Source organism: Mycothermus thermophilus, assembly GCF_041956435.1.
Source record: "Mycothermus thermophilus strain CBS 625.91 unplaced genomic scaffold VTJ04scaffold_3, whole genome shotgun sequence".
In the NCBI taxonomy this organism is placed as follows: domain Eukaryota; kingdom Fungi; phylum Ascomycota; class Sordariomycetes; order Sordariales; family Chaetomiaceae; genus Mycothermus; species Mycothermus thermophilus.
The window spans coordinates 1,320,065-1,343,755 of record NW_027191429.1 but is presented as its reverse complement, the minus strand read 5'-3'; the positions used below and the strand labels follow the sequence as shown (position 1 = coordinate 1,343,755).

The 23,691-nt window shown below is 56.1% G+C and overlaps 9 protein-coding genes across 9 annotated transcripts in view; 3 read left to right on the top strand and 6 right to left on the bottom strand.

The window, feature by feature from the left end:
• The window catches only part of VTJ04DRAFT_4589 (uncharacterized protein), a gene marked incomplete at both ends in the record, with an annotated part of 3,905 nt that extends 1,479 nt beyond the window's left edge, over positions 1–2,426 (bottom strand). The window contains 4 exons of the mRNA XM_069362612.1: positions 382–399; positions 489–635; positions 709–2,258; positions 2,327–2,426. Coding sequence (XP_069219542.1) covers positions 382–399; positions 489–635; positions 709–2,258; positions 2,327–2,426 — 1,815 coding nt within the window. The remainder of the gene's footprint in view (positions 1–381; positions 400–488; positions 636–708; positions 2,259–2,326) is intronic.
• Positions 2,427–2,875: 449 nt separating this feature from the next.
• On the bottom strand, positions 2,876–6,378 carry VTJ04DRAFT_4588 (uncharacterized protein; the record flags this gene model as incomplete). The annotated part of the gene is made up of 2 exons (XM_069362611.1): positions 2,876–5,175; positions 5,250–6,378. The coding sequence occupies 2 exons, from the start codon at positions 6,376–6,378 to the stop codon at positions 2,876–2,878; spliced, it is 3,429 nt and encodes a 1,142-aa protein (XP_069219541.1).
• A 713-nt stretch (positions 6,379–7,091) lies between these two features.
• Positions 7,092–8,650, bottom strand: VTJ04DRAFT_4587 (uncharacterized protein; the record flags this gene model as incomplete). The annotated part of the gene is made up of 4 exons (XM_069362610.1): positions 7,092–7,463; positions 7,523–7,604; positions 7,661–7,871; positions 7,936–8,650. 4 exons carry the CDS (start codon positions 8,648–8,650, stop codon positions 7,092–7,094), a joined length of 1,380 nt encoding a protein of 459 aa, XP_069219540.1.
• Positions 8,651–8,858: 208 nt separating this feature from the next.
• VTJ04DRAFT_4586 (uncharacterized protein) lies at positions 8,859–9,782 on the top strand (the record flags this gene model as incomplete). The annotated part of the gene is made up of 3 exons (XM_069362609.1): positions 8,859–8,932; positions 9,287–9,311; positions 9,525–9,782. The coding sequence occupies 3 exons, from the start codon at positions 8,859–8,861 to the stop codon at positions 9,780–9,782; spliced, it is 357 nt and encodes a 118-aa protein (XP_069219539.1).
• Positions 9,783–9,812: 30 nt separating this feature from the next.
• Positions 9,813–11,453, bottom strand: VTJ04DRAFT_4585 (uncharacterized protein; the record flags this gene model as incomplete). Its single annotated transcript, XM_069362608.1, has 3 exons — positions 9,813–10,004; positions 10,070–11,221; positions 11,322–11,453. 3 exons carry the CDS (start codon positions 11,451–11,453, stop codon positions 9,813–9,815), a joined length of 1,476 nt encoding a protein of 491 aa, XP_069219538.1.
• A 970-nt stretch (positions 11,454–12,423) lies between these two features.
• VTJ04DRAFT_4584 (uncharacterized protein) lies at positions 12,424–13,279 on the top strand (the record flags this gene model as incomplete). Its single annotated transcript, XM_069362607.1, has 3 exons — positions 12,424–12,516; positions 12,591–12,673; positions 12,751–13,279. 3 exons carry the CDS (start codon positions 12,424–12,426, stop codon positions 13,277–13,279), a joined length of 705 nt encoding a protein of 234 aa, XP_069219537.1.
• A 906-nt stretch (positions 13,280–14,185) lies between these two features.
• VTJ04DRAFT_4583 (uncharacterized protein) lies at positions 14,186–16,024 on the bottom strand (the record flags this gene model as incomplete). Its single annotated transcript, XM_069362606.1, has 2 exons — positions 14,186–15,599; positions 15,690–16,024. 2 exons carry the CDS (start codon positions 16,022–16,024, stop codon positions 14,186–14,188), a joined length of 1,749 nt encoding a protein of 582 aa, XP_069219536.1.
• Positions 16,025–18,612: 2,588 nt separating this feature from the next.
• Positions 18,613–19,548, bottom strand: VTJ04DRAFT_4582 (uncharacterized protein; the record flags this gene model as incomplete). Its single annotated transcript, XM_069362605.1, has 1 exon — positions 18,613–19,548. The coding sequence occupies one exon, from the start codon at positions 19,546–19,548 to the stop codon at positions 18,613–18,615; it is 936 nt and encodes a 311-aa protein (XP_069219535.1).
• A 1,246-nt stretch (positions 19,549–20,794) lies between these two features.
• On the top strand, positions 20,795–22,247 carry VTJ04DRAFT_4581 (uncharacterized protein; the record flags this gene model as incomplete). The annotated part of the gene is made up of 3 exons (XM_069362604.1): positions 20,795–20,956; positions 21,030–21,667; positions 21,740–22,247. The coding sequence occupies 3 exons, from the start codon at positions 20,795–20,797 to the stop codon at positions 22,245–22,247; spliced, it is 1,308 nt and encodes a 435-aa protein (XP_069219534.1).
• Positions 22,248–23,691: the final 1,444 nt, after the last annotated feature.

Genomic DNA, 23,691 nt, shown 5'->3' with positions numbered 1-23,691 from the left:
TGAGGCGGCTGATGCTGAGTCGGGAGACCAGGCTACCGAGTTAACCCAATGCTTATGGCCAACAAGTGTTGTGATGTATTGGCCTGTTGTAGCATTCCAGATTTTAATTTTTTTATCGTCGGTTGTTGAAGCTAGCCGTGTGCCATTAGGCGACCAGGATACCGAAATGACGTAGTTGTTGGCCTCAAGTGTCATCACACATGCATCCCATCTGTCTGATGGGATTGGTTTTGTTGCGATCCACTTTGGCTCTTCGTGTTGAAACAAGGTCCTTGTCACACTGGAGGCTGGGGCGAACACAAGCGCTGATGCGTAAAGTTGGAGAGGGTGGGTTTCAACTGCTCCCGTGAAGTACTGAATGAACCTGCATCCATCACGAACCAGGTCTGGAAGCGGGATCTGCTGGCAAACATTTGGACTTAGCTCCTGATACCCTGGTAGATGGTTGTATAAAGTCTTGCTATCACACATTCCAAATAATCACTTACCTCCTCAATCCTCTCTTCTCCCAATAACGATGATGTCTCTTTTGGCTTTCGTCTCCAGAACCGCATCAATCGTTTTGCTCCGCTTTGGACGAAGTTTGAATGCGGAGGCTCAAATGTTGACCTTTCACTTGGTAGCACAAATGAATGCTAGTTCCTCATTAGTCCCCGTTCTGTAGATATGGTGGCCAGGTCTTCTTCGGCTTCGAAACAAGGTACTTGCCTGCAACAAATCCCCGAGTCTCAACAACGATGTGATTCCCTTTGACAGACATCGAAGAAGGCTGACAGCCTCGAACCAGTAAAGCAACTTCTTGCGGAGAAAGGTATGGACTGCTCCATTATCCTTGAGGTCCATGTTTGCTTTGTCTTCTGCCTCAAGGAGGTGGTCGATCCAGTACTCGCAGGAGTATCGCACCGCGGCAAGCGGATCAGGGCTTGGCGGCTGAACTCTTTTGATCGGAAATCCAGGTGCCTTCAGTTTGTAGATATCGCGATGCAGCGTGGCTTGCATCACTTGAAGCGATCTTGACATGATACGGCAGTGTCTCTCTTTTAATCCAGAGGAGAAAATCTCATCCCGGGCCTGCCCCAACAAGAAGTCTTTCGCAGACTGGTGGATGAAGTAGATGGTGCGCTGTCGGAGTGTCAGAAAGGAGCCGCAGAGACTGACGAGATCCTCCAACGCCTTGTCATCACGCGGGATGTTGTGAAGCTTGTCCGAGACGGCTACTAGCTCGTCCAATGTAAGAGGCCGGTACACAGCAGAAACGACGGCAAGGATATCTTTGCATCGCTCAGCGTCTTCAGGATCGGAATCGCGAATCTGCTTCAGCATCCTTTCGTAGAGCGCGTTGAGCCCAGGCGGGAACGACCTCAATTTCTCCAGAACCTTCCATCCCAGTGTGTTGGAAGCAAACTTAGCAAGCTCCTGGCACACCAAGGCCACCCAGAGAAAAGTGCCGTCAGCATGTTCCAAGAGATATTGCTTGACATCCTCCTGAACATCTTTGATATGCTTGTTTCGCTCCGCCAGCGTCGCTACCTTGAACAGAATGTATGATACGACAGCTGCAGAAACCGATTGTTCATTTAGTTCAAGACGTAGGGTAACTTTTTGGGTTGCAGGCTCGAGGTTCGCCTCAATGTTCGGCCAGTTGCGACTCGATACAATCCACCTTATGCTTCGGTATGACGATGATTCTCGTGTCACGAGGTGGAGAAGTCGGTCCTGATCTTTGACACACTCGTCGAGTGCATCGATGATGAGGTAGGTTGTTTGGGAGGCTGAGCTGTCGAGGTCTTCAAGAATGTTTCGGAAGATCACTGAGAGTGCCATCCATGCATTGGCATCTTCGAAGAGTTCTTTTCCAAATCCGTCGTAGCGGTTTCGCACATGGGAGAGCAGCGCTGGCTGCTGTTTGACAAGCAGGTAGATCAACCCACGCAGAACAGCCTGGGCGTTGTTGATGCGGTCGTCCGTTGCCTGGCAGAAGAAGAACGCGACGGTCGGTGTTTTCTCAGAGGGTTGCTTGGCCAGTTGTTCGTGTAGATGATCGATGATTCCGCAAAGCAGCATCGTCTTGCCTTTGCCGGGGTCACCCCTAATCCAAAGCAACTGGTTGTCTCCGCGCCGCCATTGCTCAAACTCGGGCGTGCCAAAGACCCAGTAATACGCGTCTCGCAGGAGACCCCCTTTTGCATCTTCAATACGTTTCTTGTCATCACGTGGATCGGTCACTTTTAGGTCTCTCAGACACTGATTGTTCTTGTCTGGTTTGTGAGAGTCAATACATCGAACAAAGTCAAGACCCATCTTCAACTTCAAGACTATTCCTTACCTTCTTCAGACGAGCCGGACCCCTGATTGTAGTTGATCGTGCCTGAATTGTCTCCCACTTGGAGACCTTGGTTGCCAGATCCGAAAGCCGTTGACGCCATTAGGGCGCGTATCTTGACTTATGTCACTACGAGCGTTGTCGGTCTAATGTTTGAAGTGTCTCGAGTCCAGGCTGGGATGGAACGCGGCAGTTAGGCACCAACGAGGCCTAGGTCGACGTCGCTGAGGGGGAGCATTGCCAAGAAAAGAGGACGGGAAGTGCCGAACCAATCGCGAAACATCACTGCCAAGTCCACCAGAAAACAGGCGAAGCTCGGGACAATGAAAGCAGGTAGGTAGCCTACGCGAAGGTACCTAGGTACAGTACCTTATCCAAATTCATGGCTTATCGTGGGAGAAATGGCAGCTTGAACTGGGAAAAATGGCTAAAATGGTATCAAGAAGGATGGAAGGAGAGTAAACAATAAAGACGCAGACTAAAGACAAGAAATTTCCCAGGGAGTGTCATGATCCCTCGGATATCACCAGAGCTTACATATGCCAGAACACTTCAGCCAGTCCAAATCAACACTCCAGTCCCCAATCCATTTGGCGAAGCCGCCCTGACAGCGCACGCAAAACAAGGACCTCCAGCCTTGCGAATAACAGCATTTCGCCCCCTTTCTGAGCACCACGCTCTCGCCAACACCTCCGCGCCCTTGCCTGTGGCATTGATGATCAGGACGCGAGCCTCACCATCATTCTCGTCGAGATCTGCCTCGGGGGTATGGTCCTTGAGCCTTTCAATGGACCAAATATTCTGGTACTCCTTCATCTCGCGCATGTGGACTTCGTGGTTGTTGCCTTTCGGGCCGGGGTGGCATGGTGGCAGTGTGACAAACACCGGGTTGGTGTAGAGCTTGTACGTGATGGGCTCCGGGGCGTTGTTGTCGAGGCGGAAGACGATGCTGGCGCGGTACTCCGCCTCGTTCTCGAGCCAGATCATCTCGTTCACGTCGTCGGGTGATGCGGATGCCGCTCTGCGCGCGAGGTCGGTGCGGAGGGGGAGCTTGGAGAGCTTGATGGCTTCGATGGAGCAGGTGCTGATGTCGCGGACCGGCGGTTCCAGGATGATCCACTTGGACGAGTCTTTTATCTCGGCCAGGTAAGGCTCTATTTCTTCGTTGGGCTGGATGCGTGTGGCCTCCCATCGAAAGCCGGCGTTATAGACAATATTGACGTCACTGCGGTGTTCGCGGGGAGAGACGCGCCGAGTTTTGAGCTTGATGTAGCGCGGCTGCTCGGGAAGCGGTGGATCAAACTGCACCGGGGGGCAGGGCCCGATCCAACCGCAGAGTGAAATGACGCCGGGCAAACAGCCCAGGACCCTCCCAAGAACGGTTCTAACACGCCAGTACGAGCGGGTCGAGAGTGACAGGCCCGAGTCATAGGTGTGTGCGTAGTGCAGCTTGTCCTTGATGCTGGGGCTGCACGCGACGAGGGCGGCCATGATCTTGAAGGCGAACCACCTCCCTGGGAGTGTGAGGCCGAAGAGCCAGTCGTAGAGATGAACAGGAATAGTTCCGCCGCCGCGGATCAATCCGTACGCTTCCTCGGCCGTGTCGCGAACCTCATTGATGAACGGCCACTTCATGCGCTCGGCAAAGAGGATCAGGCCTTCGACCTGCTGCTCGTGGATGCACGAATGGAGCTCGACTGACTTCCCCCGAATGTCCCAGTCCTGGTCGAGAAAGGCGGACCGTAGTTGGTGTGCCTTTTCGTTGTTTTTCTCTTCGTTGATGGCGCGGATCGCTTTCTCGATGGCCTCTTCGGCCTCCTCTAGCCCTTTGCGCATGGCTCGGGACGTGTCTTTCCCGGCGAGTTGAATCGCCTTCTGGTACGCCGGCTTTGCCCTCTTTGCATCCCCCTGTTGGAGACAAGTCGTGGCCAACACGAACCAAGCCTGCGCTGACCGAGGGTCCAGTTGCGTTGCGATCCAGGCCTCTTCCTCAGCATCGATAAGTTTCTTGACGCGGATGAGTGCCTCGGCCTTGTTGCACCGGTACGTCGCGTTGGTTTGATCAAGTACGATGGCTTCTGTGAATGAGTCCAGCGCCTTGTCGTACTGGAACCACTTCATGGCCTTTTTGCCTTTTTCGTTGTGCTCTTCTGCCTTCCTCCGTTCGGTATCTGTCTCGGGCTTCTTCAGCTTTTCCTTCGATATCTTCTCGTCAACGAGTATGATTTCGACATGCTTGAACCACAACTCGGACACGATGAGGGTCGCAAGCACGCGCTCGGTGTATCCGCCAAATGCTACGTCCTGATCCAGCACTTTCAGCCTTTCAGCCAGCTCCCAGCCCAGAATCATTTGGTAAATAAAGTTCCAGATGCCGACAATGTCCTCCCCTGGCGAGCCCAGCATCTGCCCGCCGATGCTGGAAACTGACAAGAAGTTGACAAAAATGTCAGTGCGGTTGAGGATGCTGAACATGTCGATGAAGAGGAGCCGAGGGTCGGCCGCGGAAACACCGTCGCCAGCAAACTCTTTGAGATTCAAGAGGTTTTGCTGCGTGTTCCATGACAGCTTGGGCGAACGTCGAATCTCGTCCATCCGGCGTAGTAGCCTGGGCGCACGTACGGCGGGAATATCTGCATAGCTGACTGTGACGGTGTGTTCTCTTGGCTTCGAATCCTCGAAGTCCCAACATTCAACGCCGAACCCCTCGACAGTGACGGTCCCGGGGTTGACATGCTCAAGTTTGGCGTGGCACTCGGCTTCCATGAGAAGATAGTCCTCAGAGGACTTCGATTCACTGCCATCATCGTATCGACGGCTCTTCAAGAACTTTTGCTTCTTCTTGTACAGTTCTGAGAAGCGGCGTCAGTCGTTAGGTACCATTCAGGGGTCCACGAACATGGAGTCGTAATGCAATTCAACTTACCAAACGACGCGTGTGCGGTGTCCACGAATCCCCTTTCCCCCCTTTCCCATGAGGCAAACAGGGTGGATCGTTCCTCACCATCCCAGCGCGCCTCGGCCGAAATGTACGCCCCGGCATACGGCCCATAAACGCTAGCAATGAGCGCACCCTGGCTCTTTTTTCCAACAAAACGCTCCAGCTCTTCAAACTTTTTTTCTAGCTCCGTCAAGTCGGGCTCGTCGGGTTCGTCCTTGTCATCCTTCGGCCGATAGGCCAGGACAACCGCACGCTCTCCCTCGTCCGGCGTCTTTCTGCCATTCCAGGGCACGTCGATGGTGTCTGCATCACTCTCGGCGTCTCGAGTCACAGTCAGGAGCTCTGTCCTGGCTGACCGGGTCACGCCCAGTTCGTCCAGGCGCATGCCAGCGTACTCGGACAGGGCCCTGTCCTCGCCCGATGTTGCTTCTTCGAGAAGGGTGAGCCCCCGAACCTCCATCGAATCGTCAATGTCCCCGCGCATAGCCATAGCAACCTGCAAGCCAGAGTCTGGGAATAGGCTGAAGAGGCTGTCGTTGAAGGCGCGCAGCTCGGATATCAAGTACAAAAACTTGCTGCGGTCCCGGATTGCCCACGCCGTCTTGCGCGTAATCGAGGTGGTCTTCTGCCTGTCTTTGGCAACCCACTGCATGGTGTCATAGGCCCGTTTGAAGACTCCTTGGATCATTCGCTGGGTCTGTGATGGAGGGATGGCCATATCCTCCGAGCCGTCCAGGGAGTCTGGTAGACCGCCGGTGGGCTGGAGCCCGTATCGCTCCTCCAGGCGCTTCGTGTCTTCGAAGACATGTTGTATGCAGCCCAGCACTCGTTGGACTGCTGTCCGTACTTCCTGGCGGTTGAAGCGCGCATCTGGCTGATTATCGGGAGATTGATTGGAGGTTGAAGGGTCAGATGAAGTGCCCGAGACGAGCAAGCTGTTTAGGCCGACTGCTTCGCCCCAATTCAACAATCTGACGCGTTCGACCTCTAACTTGACAGCTAGAATCTCGGCGTCGACGCCGAACGAGCGTGTGTGATCGATCAAGTCATAACCAGCGACAGCTGACTTCCACAGGGCAGCCACGCCGATGACGAGGCCTGCGACGTCTGTCATGTTGACGGTGAGGCGAGTGTCGGCGAGCTTGAAGTCGCGGCCTCCCGCCGCGATTGCTGTCTAGGTAACTAATGTCCAGTCATTTCCCAGAAAGTCCAGCAGAACTCCTTCGGGGACAAATATCTACAGTATAAGGCTGAACCCCGCTGTTGACTTGCCTACGTTCCATCCAGCCGGGGCACATGCATGAAACCCCAGCTGCGCCACAAAACCGCTTCTGTAGTGGGTGGTAGTATCTTACTCCGGACACTTTAACCGTCTATATCGTTGCAGTGTCGTTCCGGGGCTCGGGGTGTTGATGCTCCGTCCACGGCTGAGCCCGATGACAAGCTTACATAAGGTACTGACCACTGTTATGCTGTGGAACAGTTACGGGAGGTTATTGAACAGAAGCTCTGGTTTGAGACCTGATGGAGTAGAAATTTTTGGACATCCTAGTTGTCTCATCAGCGGCGACTGTAGACGAGAAGTGAGAAATGCCTCGTATCCAGGCAAGGGGTTCTGGTCAGTCGTGAAGTGCCATGGGAGCCAACTAACCCGCCCAAGGCCACCCAGATCTTTTACACCTATCTAGAACACTGTTTCCGCGAATGTGAGGTGCCATTGATTTTCGTGTTCAGACATAAAGTACACATTAAGAGTCTGTAGGTAAGGTGCTCAGCTTTCCAATAGTACAAGGCCAGGGAAGACCAACCTCCCATTCCAAACCCTTCCTACAAATCCACCACCGCCACCGGATTCCTCAACACCCCACTATCCCCATACATCAACGCCGCATTAACCATCAACCCGCCATTATTCGTTCCCGGGCCAAGCATGATCCACTTCCACAAGATATTGCCAATACCATGGCGCACCATGTCCCAGAAGTCAAGCCAGTGGGCGCCGGGGACAAGCAGGTCCCAAAGCGGGCCTTTCGGCTGCCGCGACATGATGGCCTCGTACGCGCGCTGGCACTCGTCGTAGTAGACAGCCTCGGCGCCGTGGGCGCGGTGGACGTGCCCGAAGACGTGCAACCGGGGCTTGACGCGCCAGACTTCGTCGAGGAGGCCGGCGCAACCGAGGGAGAGGTCGAGGTGGTGGGCCTATGGATCGTTAGAGATGAGACACAGAGACTTGGGTGTACTGTTGATAGGATACGTACCGGTGGAGTGTGGGTGACCAGGACGTCTGTCTCGTCTGGTATCCTCCCTTGCCATGGATGCTTCTCACGGGGGTATGTGAGGCTGTGATTTGTGAGGATCGACGTGCTGGCGTTGGAGGGAAATGGCAGATAACCTACCCATAGTCCTCATCGCCATATTCAGGCACCACTCCCCAGCCGTAGACGTTCAAACACCTCCCGCCATCGAACCGGAGCTCAACGAGGCGGTCGCAGAGATACTCGACACCGTCCCAGTTGACCTCCTGCTGCTGTTCATCTTTCTCCGCCTCCTTCTCCTCGCCGCCCTGGCCACCAGCTGACCCTGTTTTCTTCCTCCCCAAACAATAATCTGGATACCAAATCATCAGCATCATCCCCATCAAATCGGAGCAGACGAAGAACCTGGAACTCACCATGATTCCCACCCACAACAACCTTCCATCGATGCGGCAGCCCCTTCAACCAATCCACTTGCCTCTGCACCTCCTCCACCGTGCCATTAACCGTCAAATCGCCGCAATGAATCAACAAATCCCCATCCGGCACCTGCTCCCTCGACAGCGTCAAGTTATGCGTATCCGACAGACACACGACCCTGATCGGCCGACGGGGCCCTCTCCCTCTCCTCTCTTCCCCAGTAGTCGTCGAAACGGAATCCGTATCCGACCCCGTCCCGTCCGCTCCATCGCCACTACCCGCACCCTCCCCACCAGCAGCAGACCCAGAACCAACACCAACACTCCCATACCCCGTCAACCCCAACCCCCTCATCAACGGCCTCAAAACCTCCGCACCCCACCCCAGACCCCAGAGATACGAAGTCTCATAATAATGCCAAAACCACGGCCTCCCCTTCCCACAGCCGCAATAGTAATACTCCCTCCCCCTCCAGCCATAGCCACCACCACCACCAGACCCTGTCAAAAGAAGAGATGACGATGGAGGAGGAGAGGGAGGATGGAACGGACACCCCCTCAACGGGAGCAGGACGTGCCTATACAGCAACGATGCAAGCCATTGCAGTGGCGAGTAAAGGATCCAGTCGAGAGGGGTGCGTGGAGACCAGGGGTCGGGGCGGCGGAGGCGGAGGAGGATGAGGAATTTGTTGATGTGGTGGGTGAGGAGCATCGCGTGCTCTGATGGAGCGTGTTGTTCCGGTGTTGGGGGTGTGCTGCCCGTTCGGTTGCTTTTAGGGATTCTGCAGGGTTTGCTTCTTTTCCTGTGTCGTTTGGCTTCTGAGGAAGGAAAAGAGTGTTTGCGCAAGTTGTTTGCAACTTCAAACGTTCAGCGGTGTTGAAGAAAAGGGTAACGTGACGCCGTCATGAGATGCAAACAAATGCAGGTGCGGCCTCCCGCAGCCACTGCGAACCGCTCAACAGGAGACGTTGATCAACAGCTCAAAACAAACAAGTGAGAAAAACAAACTGTCGTCTCAACAAAAGAGAAAGAAAACCAATCCACCACCTCAAAATGACAACCGCATCCTGATCACCATCTCTCAAGATGCCCCAGCTCGAGAGAAAGAAACAGGCGGAAGAGTTTTTGTTGATCAGCGGTGATAGGTCGAGGTGAAGATAAAGTTAGCGCGCGCAACCCCCCCTGAACGGGACAAGGTTCTTGCCCGGTTGACGTAATGTCAAAACTTGGGACGAGGGACGAGCCGACAAATATCTGCACGGCGTCTTCCGCCTCCGAATGCACATGCGGCTCGGCATCGGGTTCCAGGTTACCGTCATGTGCCTGATATGACACTTTACTGTGTAGGATTTTGCGTATTTGTATTTTGAAGGTGAGTTGGAGACCCTAACCCGGGGATGATTCTCACAGATGAGATGTGATAAGGTGGCTGGAACAACACGGAACATGACTACTGTCTATCCGCGATTTTCATCAATAAACCATTTCTAACTCAGGGAGCCGCACCCAGTTCCCACTGGAACGACTGTGACAGATACCCGCCGATATCCGATCACCTTGCCTCCGCAACATAAAGTCTATATAGGCACCCGTACATCCGCAATCACAAAGGCCGTCCCTCGCAACCGTCAAATCATCATCACCGTCATCATCATATGCACGGCAATGTGACATTAAACCTCATCAGAAATGGAAACCAGCAAAGCAGTACCAATGTTACATGAGAAGCAAGTTCGACCAACCCCTCTCCCATCCCCAACGAGCCATGCCATGCCATGCCATGCCATGGTCATTCATCCATCCGTTTGTCTGTGTGTGGTGTTTTCGCGTGTGCGGCAAGTGAGCGAGTCGTCACTGACCAGCGGCAAGTACCTTAGGCAGCGGCCTCGACGGCCTTCTCCTCGACCTTGTCATCGAGGGAAGCCTCCGCGACCTTCTCAGTCGCCTCGGCAACCGCCTTGTCGGTCTCAGTAGCGTCAGCGTTCTTGGGGCTGCTCTCACCAGCGGCAGCAGCAGCCTCCTCGGCCTCGAGGCGCTCAATCTCCTTCTTGGCCTTCTCGATGTTCTGTACGGAACCAATGTCAGCGGCATGTCCAAGATCCGGATTAACGTTTCTGCGGGAAATCCTACCTTGCGAGTCTGCTCGGGCTGGTCGGCCTTCCACTGAGCAATCTTGGCCTTGACCTTCTCCAGCACCTGAGGAATCTCGGCGGCGCTCATGGGCGGGTTGACGCCCAGGAAGGCACAGTCAGCAATGACCGACGGCGGGCAGTGGAACTTGGTCTCGGCGGGGGCCGCGCTCTTCTTGCCCTTCTTGCCGCCCTTCTTGGCGGCAGGGAGGTAATCCTCGTCGCGGTCCTCCTTGCGCACCAGACGCATGCCCTCGAAGGCCGAGGCATCCACCTTGCGCTGAGGAGCGGCGGCAAGGCCCTTGTCGGCCAGGAGAGGGCCCTTCTCCTCGGCGACGTAGGTGGGGTCGAGGAAGCGCGCCAGGTTGTGGGCGCGGCGCAGCTCCTCGGAGTAAGCCGGCTCGCTGGCCTCCTCGAGCATCTCCTTGGCGCGGGCCATACGACGCTCCTTGGCGATGCGCTCGCGCTCGAGACGCTCACGCTCGCGGCGCTTCTCGCGCTGCTCACGCTCCCAAGCCAGGGCGGCCTTGCGCTGCGCGTGGTAGTCGTCCTTGTGCTTCTTGAGCGCAGCCCAGGTGTCCTGCTGCTTCTTGTACAGCTCATCGCGCTCCTTGCGGAGCTGGGTCAGGTTCTTGCGGGCCGAGTCCTGCTCCTCCTTGAGAGCGTTGAGTTCGGCTTGGAGGGCGTCGTACCGAGCGCTGAGAGCCTTGGCCTCCGGGTTGTCCATCGACTCCTTGACCTCCTTGATCTTGGCCTTGAGTTCATCGATGGCGGCCTGCTCACCATCGAGACCCGAGAAAGTCCTGCGCAGCTTACGGAGGCTGGTGATCTCGGCCAGGGCCTTCTTCTCGTCGACCAGCTTGAGCTTGCCGCTCTCAACCTCCTTCTCAAGGCTCTTGATCTTGGCGTCGATCTCCTCCACGCTCTTGAACGGAACCTTGGCCCGGGCAGCCTTCTGGTCGGCAATACGGCGGCGGAGCTGTTCGTCCAGTTGCTTGAGCTGGGCAGCCTTGCTGTTGCGGTCTGCCTTGCCGGCACCCTGCTTGGCCCGGATCTCGTTCAACTCGGCAATCAGCTCCTGGCGGCGCTTCTGGGCGGGGCTGTCGCCATTCTTGCTAGGAATGGCATTGTCGAGTTTGGCCTTGACGGCTTGCTGTTGGGAAAACGAGTGTCAGTGGGCGTTCAATTGCCATTGGGCATCATCCTGAGAACCCTAACGACCCAAATCGACGACAGGGAGAGGGTCGACTCACGAACTGCTCCAGAGCCTGCTTGTGCTCCTTCTCAAGACGCTCGAGTTCTTTCTTGAAGGCAGCCTCATCGGGCTTCACAGGCTTGGTGGTGGGAGCCGCAGTGGCGGCAGCGGGGGCCGAGTCGGCAGACATGGCGACCGAAGGAGAAGATCCAGAGAGAGATAACCGAGAGACTGGTGGCGACGAGAAGAAAACCGAGAACGTCTTTGCAGACGGGACTCGGTTGGGTTAGGCGAGTGTGTGTGGGGTGATGGAATCAGGTATGGGGAAGGAAAGGAAAAACCACCGATCGAGGTATTTATGGATGGTGAAGGAAAGTCGATGGAAGGGGATGGAGTGGACACAAGGCACTGGAAAGGCACGGTCCTACGGAGTGTGTGTGGTTGAAGAGGGAGGGAGTGGTTCGGGTGGGTTGGGTGTAGGTGGCACCGCTGGCAATGCCAGATCGAGGTCAATAATTTTTCGGTCGGCCGCCGTGGCCTTTGCAAGCAGGTGCCCTGGACCGAAGGCACGATCAGAGTCCGTGTGCAGCTTGGTCTCGCACTGTAGAATAGGCGGGATATATCACCAAAGGGTACAGTGCAGTGTTGAGTCGCCGAGTCCCCCTGAACGGTTGGGTTGGGACGACGATATGCCCATAATCGCCCCATCTTTCCACCGCTGCTTTGCAAAATCCTGTGACCTTTGATCGCTCCCGTCGACTGTGAATATTTTGCTCATTTTTTTCGCTTTGTGTCTGGCGGAAATGAAAAGACAAGGAAGCAATGTTTGCCCCCTTATTCATGTCGATTCATGTAAAGGCATTATCAACCCTAACCCTGTGCTCTTGTACGCTGACCGGGGGTCTGGGCGGTGGACAGGCCTGGACCCACCCAATCGGACCCGCATTTTTTTAGTCCATCCGCGACTCTCAGATCTTTCCATCCTTCGCCCTGAACATCAGCAGCGGCGGCCTGCTGCGAAGGACCGACCATCCATCCCAGCTTCAACAAACAACAACCATCTCGTCCACCCCACCACTACGTTGCCTCGACGACATCACTATCGCCCTCCTCGGCGCTTGAATTCATCTTCCTGAACTCGATACACATCGCCAATTGCCATGGAGGAAGAGACCAGCGCCAGCGCCTTTGCGAAGGAGGTGACGCGCCTCTGGCGCGCCTGGCGGACCGTTCATGAGATGGTTCAGGATCGGGTATGCCGCTGCCCACAGACCAAAACCACGTCGCAAGCGGCCGGTGAGGCAGGCTGACGCGGTGCCGAATCCAGGGTTACGAACTTGCCGAAGATGAAGTCAAGATCTCTCTCGAACGGTTCCGCGCAGAGTACACCAACCCCGACGGCAGTCCCAAGTAAGCCTTGCCGACCAACTGGTCCATCTTCTATTGCCTCCGCAAACACTCGCTGACAGTTGATTTCCTTCTCCCAGCCGCGCCAAGATGCAATTCTCGGCCCGCCCCTCCGAGGCCATGATCAAGAAGTTCACTCCCCCACCAACCCCGTCGAATCCGGACCCTGCTCCCGAGTGCGGCACGATCTGGGTCGAGTTCTGCCCAGAGAAAGGTTCCATCGGCATCTCTGTTATGAAGAAATTTGTCGAGCACTGCGCGAGCAACAACTTCAAGGCGGGCATTCTGGTGACGCACGCGGCCCTGTCGGCGCAGGCCCGCAAGGTCATGTCGGTCACTTCCCAGTTTACGCTTATCGAGTGTTTCCTGGAAGAGGACTTGCTGGTCAACATCACGCATCACGAGCTCGTGCCCAAGCACATCCTGCTCAGCCGCGAGGAAAAGGCCGCCCTGCTCAAGCGCTACCGCCTCAAGGAGACCCAGCTGCCCCGCATCCTGTCCAAGGACCCCATCGCCCGATACTTGGGCCTCAAGAAGGGTCAGGTCGTCAAAATTATAAGGAATAGTGAGACCGCGGGCCGTTACGCGAGTTACCGGTTGTGTGTATAAGTGGTGTATTATGGGCTTCCGTTGACGGGTGTTTTGAGGTGTGGACAGTGAGACATGGGGTGGACACGTCTAGACGGATATTCTTGAGAACCATCGGCAGTTATCCTACCGGTGGTCCAACTTTAAGGGCGTTTTGCTTTTGCTAGGTTGGCATGGCTTCGCATGGTTGTTTTTGTTTTGTTCATGGCGTTCGGGAAGAAGGAAAGCACGAAGAGAGAAGCGGGGACATTCTGAGCATCTTGGAGGGATTTGACTTCAGAACTCCCCATGTAGATACTGCGAATGGATACCACCTTGAGCTTACTCAGAAATAATGAATCGATTGGCAATGCCACATGTCGCAGTGGCTAGAGAATCATCGGTCAAGACCATAAGGTAGTGACATGGATCCAAATCCTGTAGTGTCGTGTACCAAAAACCACCTCCGGCAAATATTAAGGTATCTGACTATCAGAAAAACCAACAACCAAATAAACCCCAACAACTCCTACCGACAACCATCCCACGACCACAAGACCACAACATGGCCAACTCCCAAACGCCATTATCCATCTACCTGAAGTACCCGATGGTATCTCTGCTCCCTGTCCGTCCGTGTATCCTATCCAACTCCAACTCCAAACCGGACTTATCCCTCTCCCAAGAAGTGTCGACAAAAAACTCCATCCAAAAGAAAAACCGGTAAACGCCATTGCCGTGGGGTATCATCATCACATCATCATTTCCGTCGTCATAATCATCGTTGGTGTTGTGCGTAATAATTCCTTGTTACTCCGCCTGAATTCAGCTCGTGACTCAGTCTTTCGGTGGGTCGTCGAAGTGGGCGGTCAAAGTCGGGATTACCAAAACTTCCAACCCCAACTAGAGGTAGGTTTGCGTCCCAACCTCCGTCAAGCTTCGTAATCGTCATTTATTTGGTCCCGGAGGGTGCCACGGCTCTGACCTGCTCCGCTCCAACTTCGGCCGCTCCGGTTCTTGCGTTTGCGGTTGGGACTGCTGATCAAGCCGAACAGGAGGCTTCTCCTCCACCGGTGATGACGTTTCTGATACTTCCTTCCCCGTCGTCGTCGTCGTCGTCATCGGCGAGACCTGCGTCGTCTCCATCCCTGACCGTGTTGATCTACCAAACCCGCTTCCGGTGGTATTCGACCTCCCCAACTTCGGCCTGGTGAACTTCCCTTTCCCCACAGAAGAAGAGCGCGTCAATAACCCCCCAATATCCTGCAGCAGCGCGACCGAGCTCCTTCGAAATCCCGACACACCCGCGGGGCGGACCGATGCCGGGGTGGTAGGGGAGACAGTCTGGCTGCTTGTCGACCCAGAGCGTTCCCGCGGCGAGTCAGAGGGGTTGACGGCACCTGAGGCGTAAGGTTCGATGCGAATGGGTTGGCTGTCAGTGGTGGTGTTGGTATCGCTGAGTAGCCCGCCGTAGTCGAAAAATGACACCCGTCGCGGGGTGACGCTCGAATCGCTCCTGACCGACCTGCCGCCGCGTTCGAGATCATCGCTCCCCGGCGTCGGGACCGCTAACCGGTTCTCCCCATCAGCGCCAGGGAACTGCCACCGCGCCATCGCTTCGCGGGGGTTATTCGCGACCGTCGGAGCGGGGATGTACGACGGCCTTCTCTCGCCATCAGACGGGGAAAGATAATCCTCCCTCAGCTCGGGCTTCAGCCCCAATCCCAGATCGCGAACCAAATCTTCGTCGCTGCCCCAGTACCTCAACGCCGACGGGCGGCGGGTTTCGGACACGACGGACGGATCGACGGACGACGCGGCGGCGATCGATTCGTATCTGTACCGCCTCTTCTTAATGCCGCGGTCGCGGACAAACGACCCCAGCACGAGCGCGTTGGCGGCGGCCGTGGCAAGGAGGAGCTCCACGCTGGCGTACAGCGAGCGGACGTCCTGGCTACCGTGTTCCGCGATAACCCGCGGGACGCGGTACAGGGTGACCATGACGGGGCCCAGGCTCAACGAGAACAGCAAAACCAGCTGGACCTTTTTGCGCGCCGACATGGAGCTGCGGATGATCACGGGCGCGGGGAACAGGACAAGCGATAAATCGGTCATAATATTGCAGACGGCCATGGTCAGGAGCTGCGCGTAGCCCTGGCGGCACTGGCCGCCCGGGTCGGGGACGACCTGCCAGTAGTGTGGGAAAGGGCGGCACTCGGCCAGGCCGCTGATGAGGATGGCGACGAAAGTGGCGGCGAGGAAGCGCCGGAACCAGAGCAGCACGAGTTCGTGCGACCGGCGCCAGGTGACGTTGCTGAGGCGGCGGAAGAAGTCGAGGATGGCGTGTTTGAGGATCCAAAGGCTATTTTGATGAGAAACAAGCTAAGTTAGCCGACCGTCCAGTCGACACCAAACCATCAAACCCAGTCCTCCTCCCTGGGACTCAACTCACCTAGCAGCATACAACACCCTCGCCGCAAGCACCAACCCACTGCCCACCTCCCTCCTCCTCAGCTCAATCTCACTCAACCTCACCCCGTCCAAATCCACATTATTCGTGCCCCACAACAACACCACATGCACGCATCCCATGCGCAGCAGAAGCGGCACCAGCGCCAGCGCGGCGGTCTTGTCTTCCCGGAAAAGCGTCTCGGTCCGGATGTACCGCCCGCTCACCCGCAGCAGGATCAGCACGGTGCAAAACGTCGTGATCCACCAGCACACGAGCAGCGTCGGCTTGTCCTGGCTGAAAGGGTGTAACGGCGGCGGGTCCGAGTAGAGGCCCATTCTTGGTTAGGAGGAAAAACGGTAGCGGTGGCGGCGCTCCGGGGTAGGCGCCGCGGGCGTCATCCCGGGAGGGAGAGAAGGAGGAACAAAAAGATGGACGGCGGCGAGTGCCGGTTTGGTGGGGTTGTTTGGAAGGTTTTATGTGTGGCGGGTAGGAAGGTTTGAAGAAGCAGAAAGTACGGTGTAGCTAGGTTTCAGATATGACGTTGTTTTGGTTCGTTTCGGAGCTTGTCGTTGGTCTGGTTAAGAGCTTGGAAGAGCGATGTGACTGTGGGGTCTGTTTGGGTTGTGATGTCGAGATTGTAGTAGCGCAGAAAGGCGGGCACCAGCGACGAGAGCAAAACTGTGGGGGAGGCGGTGCTGTTGCTCGCGCATGTGGGCTGAGGAAAATAAGAGGCTTGAGAGGCTCGAGAAAGCTTCAGAGGCTTGCCTGAGAGAGAACAACAAATGAGGCTGAGTTAATACGTCAGATAGCCCTGGTCAGGCAAGTCTTCGGGGAGCGGGGAGGTGATATGACAAGCCGAGCAAAGCGAGGCAAGCAGCGCGGATCGGTATCAAATCAACGATAAAAAAAGGGACGGCAACTCCAGGCGATGGTCTATCCTTGGGTAGTTACCGAACACCATCATGTATGAGTATGTTCTGTGGTAAGTACAAAGTAGTATGCAGCAGATCGGGACAGGCCAGCGGCTAGTTATCACTGTGATACTCTACGAGTAAAATTATCGCAGCAGCAGCGGCAGCAGCAGCAGCAGCAGAGCATGGGGGGCTGACATGCCTATGCGTAATCCCGCGATTTCTCACCTGTGATGACCGTGAGCGTCTCCTGGTGCGCCTAAGTACTGTACATAATAAGTACTCCGTATTCGCCAACGACTCACAGACCGTCTTGTGAGAGGCGGGACACGGTCATCGACGGTCGTCAGTGTAACACTGGGCCTGGGCAAGCAGCACGCCGAGCGCACATCAATCATCAGGTCGAATCGACATGCTGATGAATCGACAGTGTCATCCCGCGTCGGGTCCCAGCCGAGCGTTTCCCAGTTTCCAGCTTCCCGTTCCCAGAACCAGGGCACCCAATGTGACGGGGGGGTCCTCGGCAGCTCGGGAGATGGACGATGAATGGACGGAGCTCACGTCATGCAAATGGGGATGGGGCCGAAAATCTTTTTTCACCTTTCTGGGCTGACCACTTGGTGCCCATTCTGTCTGCTGGTATTTGCTCGCTCGTGGTGCCCAAAAGAGAGAGGGGAAGGCTTGCGCTCTGACCGCTGATGCTGTTCTCCTCCTCCGTCTGGGCTGCACTGGGCTTGCAGATGCGCATAACACGACGAGTTCGGCCGGCCGTGTGGATGGGTTTGTCTTGGGCTCGGCTGTGCTGAGTGGATGAGTGGCTGGCTGGCTGTGTCTCTTGTTTTGCTGACCAACACCAAGCAGCAGCTGTTCCATCGGTTAGATAGCTTGTTGCACTAAAGCTCTCCGTGCAGGACGCCGCTTGTCTGAAATGCATTTACTGTGTATTATTTGCCGTGCTTGTCACTTGTTGAGCATCGGCAGTTGTTGCCAGCCTGACGAGCTTCATTGAAGACAATTTCCATCAACCTGAACAAGATCCAAGATAAGAAGAAGCGGGAAACCGAGATGAACCTCTTATTCGTTTCCGTGGCTCTGGGCCTCCACCAGTTGAGGATCCTCGCTTGGCGATAAGGTTAAGTCAGTGAGCGTTATGCGAGGGGTCTTGGCCTGGTTTTGCGGCGACAAGCATCACGGCGACCTGCCTTCTGGAGACAAGCCATGGCAGCAGGGTGGATGATGCAATAGGGTCTGTGATGGCTTCACTTGAACTGAGTCCAATACCTAACCAGTAGGTCAGTAACCAGTTAGGAGAATTACACTGAGTCCCAGATATGTTGCTGCGATGAGAGAGGAGTGGAGTGTGCATCAACCCTACCTACCTCTCCCGTGATCCATCGGTTTATGAATTGGCACACCAACAACTCAAGATGAGTCGCGTCTGACTTTTATGAAGCGCGGGATTCTTGTGTCTTCCAAGGGTTCCGACATGACTTGACGGCGGACTGGGTTTCATCCGAGGTAACCTTGGAGCGAATCCCGGTGCAACAAATGCTCCCGTCGGCTGGAAGCTGGTCCAAGGCGAAGCAGCAGCAGCAAAGCTGATCTCTTGAGGTTCATTTGTTGAAGGAGAGTTGAGCCAATTCAGCGTGGGGGTGCTCCAAGCTTGGCACTCCCACGCAGCCCCTTGTCCGGCATGTGACACTTGTGACCACCATCAACAAGTGTGATGAGGATGGATCGGGAAGGTCTGAAATACAAGTAGAGGAAGTGTCTGCTGTTCCTACAGTAGCTTGGCTAGCGGTCAGTTATGTCTTTTTTTTAAGATCATGAAATTATGACCTCCTTGCATTACCGAGCACACAGTTCGTTCGTTCCCTCCATAACCGAGAATGCTCGCCATGGCAACGACACCTCCTCCGCGTCCTGCTACAACCAGGAAGCATCACCAACCTTTCGACCCGAGCGTTGAACTCAGCCAACAACACGAACAACACCACAGCAACTCTCCCCCCTCACGGCCAGACCTCCACCTTCTCCCACTCCCCCAGCATCTCTCCTCCCGGCAACTTCGACTCCCCTCCGACCCCGCGATACACATACACCCACCTCCTCGGCTTCGTCATGTCCCTCAAATCCACCTGATCCACCTCCTCCGGCACGATCACCACCACCCTGAAATTCCTCCTCGCCGCCTCGTCATTCACATCCTCCACCACCTGCCCAACCCGCTCCCCTTTCTCGGGGGGATACGCCACCGGCTCCCCCGGCGGCGGCGCCTTAAACGTGCCCCGCATCAACGGCGACAAGTTCCCAAAATGCGCCGTCACCTCGCGCTCAAAGCTCCAATTCTTCTTGTCCTCCTCCTCCCGTCCGACAAACCGCATCCGCTTCAACAACTGCTCCCTGACCAACCTCTCCCCATCATTCCCCCCCTCCTCCGGCCGGTCCATCCCGGGCCCTGGACCAAGAACCCACGCGTGCCCGCGCACCCGCCACTGCGTCATCACCACCTCCCCGCTCTGCTTGTCGCGCTCGATCCAGAATACCGCTTCCACCGGGCCCCCGCCGCCTGTTGCGCCGCCGCTGGCTTCGACGTCCCCCTCTGGGGCGGAGTCGAAAAGATCCCCGGCCTTCTCGGAGCGCGCGTCTGTTGTGAAGACGAGCAGGTCCGACTCGTAAATGCCGGTTGGGTTCCGCGGGGCAGGATTCGTCCATCCGCCGCCGCTGCCGTTGCCGTTGCTGGTGCGCTCGGGTAAGGGGTCGGCCCACATGCCGCGGAAGACGCAGGTGCGGGCGCGGGGGAGGCAGGGCAGGGTGGGACAGGGCGCGCCGTCGAGGCGGGAGGCTGGGTGTAAGTTGGCGAGGGTGAAGGTTGGGGAGGGGGAGAGGGCGCGGAGGTGGGTGAGGAAGGGCTGGCGCCAGGGGGCGGGGTGGGGTTGGGTAGTCATTGTTGTTGTGGTGGTAGTTAAAGGTGTGGGAGTGGTGTTAGTGCTGGTGGCAAAGGTGAGTCTAGTCGTAGCAGTGAGTTGAGGTTGGAGGTTGGAGTTGGTGTTGAGATGGCGATGGTAAGTTGTCCCTCTGCTGCTGAGATGATGAAGATGAGCCGATCTTGGAGCGTTTGTGATGGCCCAGCGATGAGATCGCCAGTGTTTGCTTGGGAGGAGGAATGGCCTCAATTGAATCGAGGCTCGGGATGTGATGCGATTCATGACCTCATATAAAGATTCCAGATTGCCCGATCAACCCCGCCGGGCATCTGATGCTGCGGGGCTCGAGACGGGAAGTAAGAGTTGCGGGGCACTTTGGATGTCACTCTCTCCAAGACATTTCATGGGTGGCATTTCCAGGTTCCTTCTTCCATCATGAACACGCGCCAGGCCCAAACTTGGACCTGCACCAATATCGCCACACGGCATGCCAGGAAGGATGTAACTCCGTGGTCCCAATGGTTCGTTCGCTTTTAAGTATGACTGTACATTGACATCTTTGGGCCATGTCGGACTGTTGAGGAGGGATTTGAGGTTCCCTGCCTTAGGCTGGATTCGGAGCTCGTGTTCTCAAGAGGCAGTGCAACGAAGCAGCCATTTACACGGATCCTCGAGAATCCGTTTAGTGCCTCCGGTACAAAGGCTGGGTCCAGTTCCAAGCTGCCGGCGCCCAAGGCGATCTAGGTAGCTCTAGTTCCTCCCGGATGAATGCGACTATGATCCCGACAGCACGGATCAGCCGTCTTAGCCGGACGCCGGTTGACGCCAAAAATAGCCGGCAGGAATGTCTTGTATCGGAATGACATCAACATCAAGAGGCTATCCCGAGACATGGTCTGTCACATCAAGAAAGGCTCCGTTTACTCCGTAGACCTCTGTAGCTCTCTGATGCCGATCTCGGATCAGCTACTACCAGGGGACAGATCCCACGTGGGAAGAAGGAGCTGACGCTTGGCAGCATGCTTGCTCTCTTTCCATCTCCCAATGCGTGGGCAACTCACCTCTTCCACCTCCACCTCGGACCCGGAGACCTGACTTGCGACACGGACGTGGGCCCCAATCTCGCGCAACGCAACCTCCTTTTCCTCCCCCACGCCCGTCACAGTCACGTCGTCGCCAATTGACCCCAATTCCCACCGAGCCGGCGTGTCTTCTGACACTTCACAGACATCCGCCTGTCGCCAATTGAGCATCACCACCGGCGGCCATGTCTGTCCTCCGCTTCGGCCGGCGCACCCGCGCCGCTGCCGTCCTCCTCCTGGCAACCTTGGCCCTCGGCGCATGGGCATTGAAGACGTACGATGAGTCGCCGGCAGGATTGAGGAAGTTGGAAAACATTTCTCTTGCTGAGCTGGAGGAGGAACTCCAAGTGCGTTTTCCTGAAATATCCCAACTCTCCCAATCTCGTCCTCCCTAACATTTCCGTCTCTGCGCAACTACAGCAATGCCCCATCGTCTCCTCCCTCTCGCTCGCCAAATCCGTCCGCCTCGCCAGCCAACCGCCCTCCATAACCACCCACATCTTCCACCTGCTCTTCCCGAGCAGCCACCCCGGCATCAACGCCCTGCTGGCAACCCTGTACATTTCGGGCCCCCCAAATTTCCTGCTCGCGCTCTGTCCGCCCAACATTGACCCGAATTCGCTGTCGGTCATGGTCGCGTTCGCGGTCGGCGGTTTGCTTGGCGATACACTCTTCCACCTGCTGCCCGAGATCTTCCTGGGCGAGGACGACGACCCGGAAAAGGTGCGGCTGGTGCTGGTAGAGCCGAACAGGAATTTGCTTTTGGGCGTGGCGATTTTGGTTGGGTTTATGACTTTCGTGGCGATGGATAAGGGGTTGAGGATCGCGACCGGAGGAACAGGGCATGGACATGATCATGGCCATGGACATACCCATGCCCATGCCCATCATGGGGAGAAGGAGGGGGTGGTGGCTGCTACGGGAGTGGAGGGGAAGGATGAAGTGAGGAGGAGGAAGGGCGGGAAGGATGGGGAAGAACAAACCGCTGTGGTGGTTGGGCAGGAGAAGGAGAAGGACAAGAACCCCTCGGTCAAGCTGGGCGGGTTGCTGAACATGATGTACGTCGTCCGGACCTCTCCAAACCCTTTTCCCCACCAGAGACAAGACTTACTGACTGACTAATTCCCCAGCGCCGACTTCACACACAACATCACGGACGGCCTCGCCATGTCAGCCTCCTTCTACGCCTCCCCCGCCATCGGGGCCACCACCACCATGGCCGTCTTCTTCCACGAGATCCCGCACGAGGTGGGCGACTTTGCCCTGCTCGTCCAGGCCGGCTTCACCAAGCGGCAGGCCATGGGGGCGCAGTTCGTCACGGCCATCGGCGCGCTGCTGGGCACGCTGATCGGCATTGCCGTGCAAGAGTTTGGCGGTGGAAATTCTAGCGGTTCAGACGCAGGCGGTGTCGGTGGCGGGATGGGCATGCGCGACGGCCTCTGGGGCACCAGCCTCACCTGGGGCGATTTGTTGCTGCCCTTTACCGCGGGGACGTTTTTGTATGTCGGCACCGTGGCGGTGATCCCGGAGCTGTTGGAGACGGGGCCGAATAGGGCCAAGGAGCTGCGTCAGACGCTGGTGCAGTTCGCGGCGATTACGTTTGGGGCGGGGATTATGTTGTATATTTCGTGGCATTGAGCGGGAGGAAGGAAAGGGGGTGGTGAGATGAGATCATGGTGTATGAATATCGGGATTGTAACGGTGGTGGTGAGGGTTGGTTCCGTGATGCGTTGCACAAGAGGGTTGGGAGGGTGAGGGACAATACAGAGATGCAGTAGAATGTAGAGTCATAGACGGTCAAGGTTGTCGGCATCACCGCGAGGTGGGATTTGAGGATCGTTATACCAGTAAAGAGTAGGGATCTACGGAGTATGCTCTGTTTGGATTGATCTATGCGATCGGTGTGGTTTAGTAATCGACATTGTATACCTCCTGTCCAATACAGTCTTCCAGGGTGTCGATGTTCGCACGCCCTTGGGATCTGCCCAGGGGACGCAGCACACACGTCATAGCACAGCCAGGTCGGATACTACTCCGTACTACAGCCCTCATGACTTATTCATGGGTGACAGTCTACGAGGACCCATAACGGTCGGAAGCTTACAGCCGCGGAGAAGAAAAAAAGCTTCCCGTCGTGGTTGAAGATTTCAAGATGATGACTCCCGAGTCCCGATGCCGCTCTTGGCTAAATGGACATGGACCTGACCCGTGAACACGGGAGACGTGGGGCAGCGGGGGCGGAGGGGCAGACCTAAATAGTGGGGCAGCAAGCTCTGCTGGATGATCATCAGGTCCAGGGCAGGGGTTCGCTTGTGTTGTTGCCAGCAACACGGCATCAACATGTCGTCCACAAGGCGCAGTTTCACTTTTCATTCAAGACAATCCAGACCATGACATCCTTGGGTCAGCTCGTCACGCAATATCCGTGCCCCAATAGCCAATTCATTCTTCTGACGCCATTCCAGCATGGATATGGTGGTTGTTGTCAATGTGTCTGGACTCAAGAAAGATGCTGACCAATTCACTTTTTTTGCATCCCGTCTCCAATGACTCGAACAGGTCGCATCTCACTGCGCAGCCCTACCTCCCTAACGTCACCTGTGACACCTTCGTGTAACTCTACTCCGTACGCAGAGTGGCAGCAGACGCGCTAGACAGAAAATCTGGAAAATCTGAGGTCGCATCGCTGCGAGACAACGCGCGGAAAAAAGAAAAAGATGCCCATTCTTTTCTGCTTGGGGCTACGCTACGACTGCCGACGTCCATGACACATTCAAATCGAGTCAGTTTGACCTACGCAGTACACTAGCTACGTAGCGTAGTACTCTCTTCGCCCTGTCGCGAGATCGCACGGCACCGGCCGAGCGGGCCTGGAAATATTTTCCCCTTGATGTTGCAATGGCGAGCTAGTTTTGAGCTGGCGGGTCCACGTGGATCGAGCTATGGATTATAGCTGGGATATTTTTTTTATAATTTTTTGTTGGCGCTGTTTCGAGACCGTCTAGAAGAAACTGGAACTACAACACGCACAGTATAGTTAGTAGAGTTGTTTCCCGGATGACTCCAACGTGCATGGCGCATG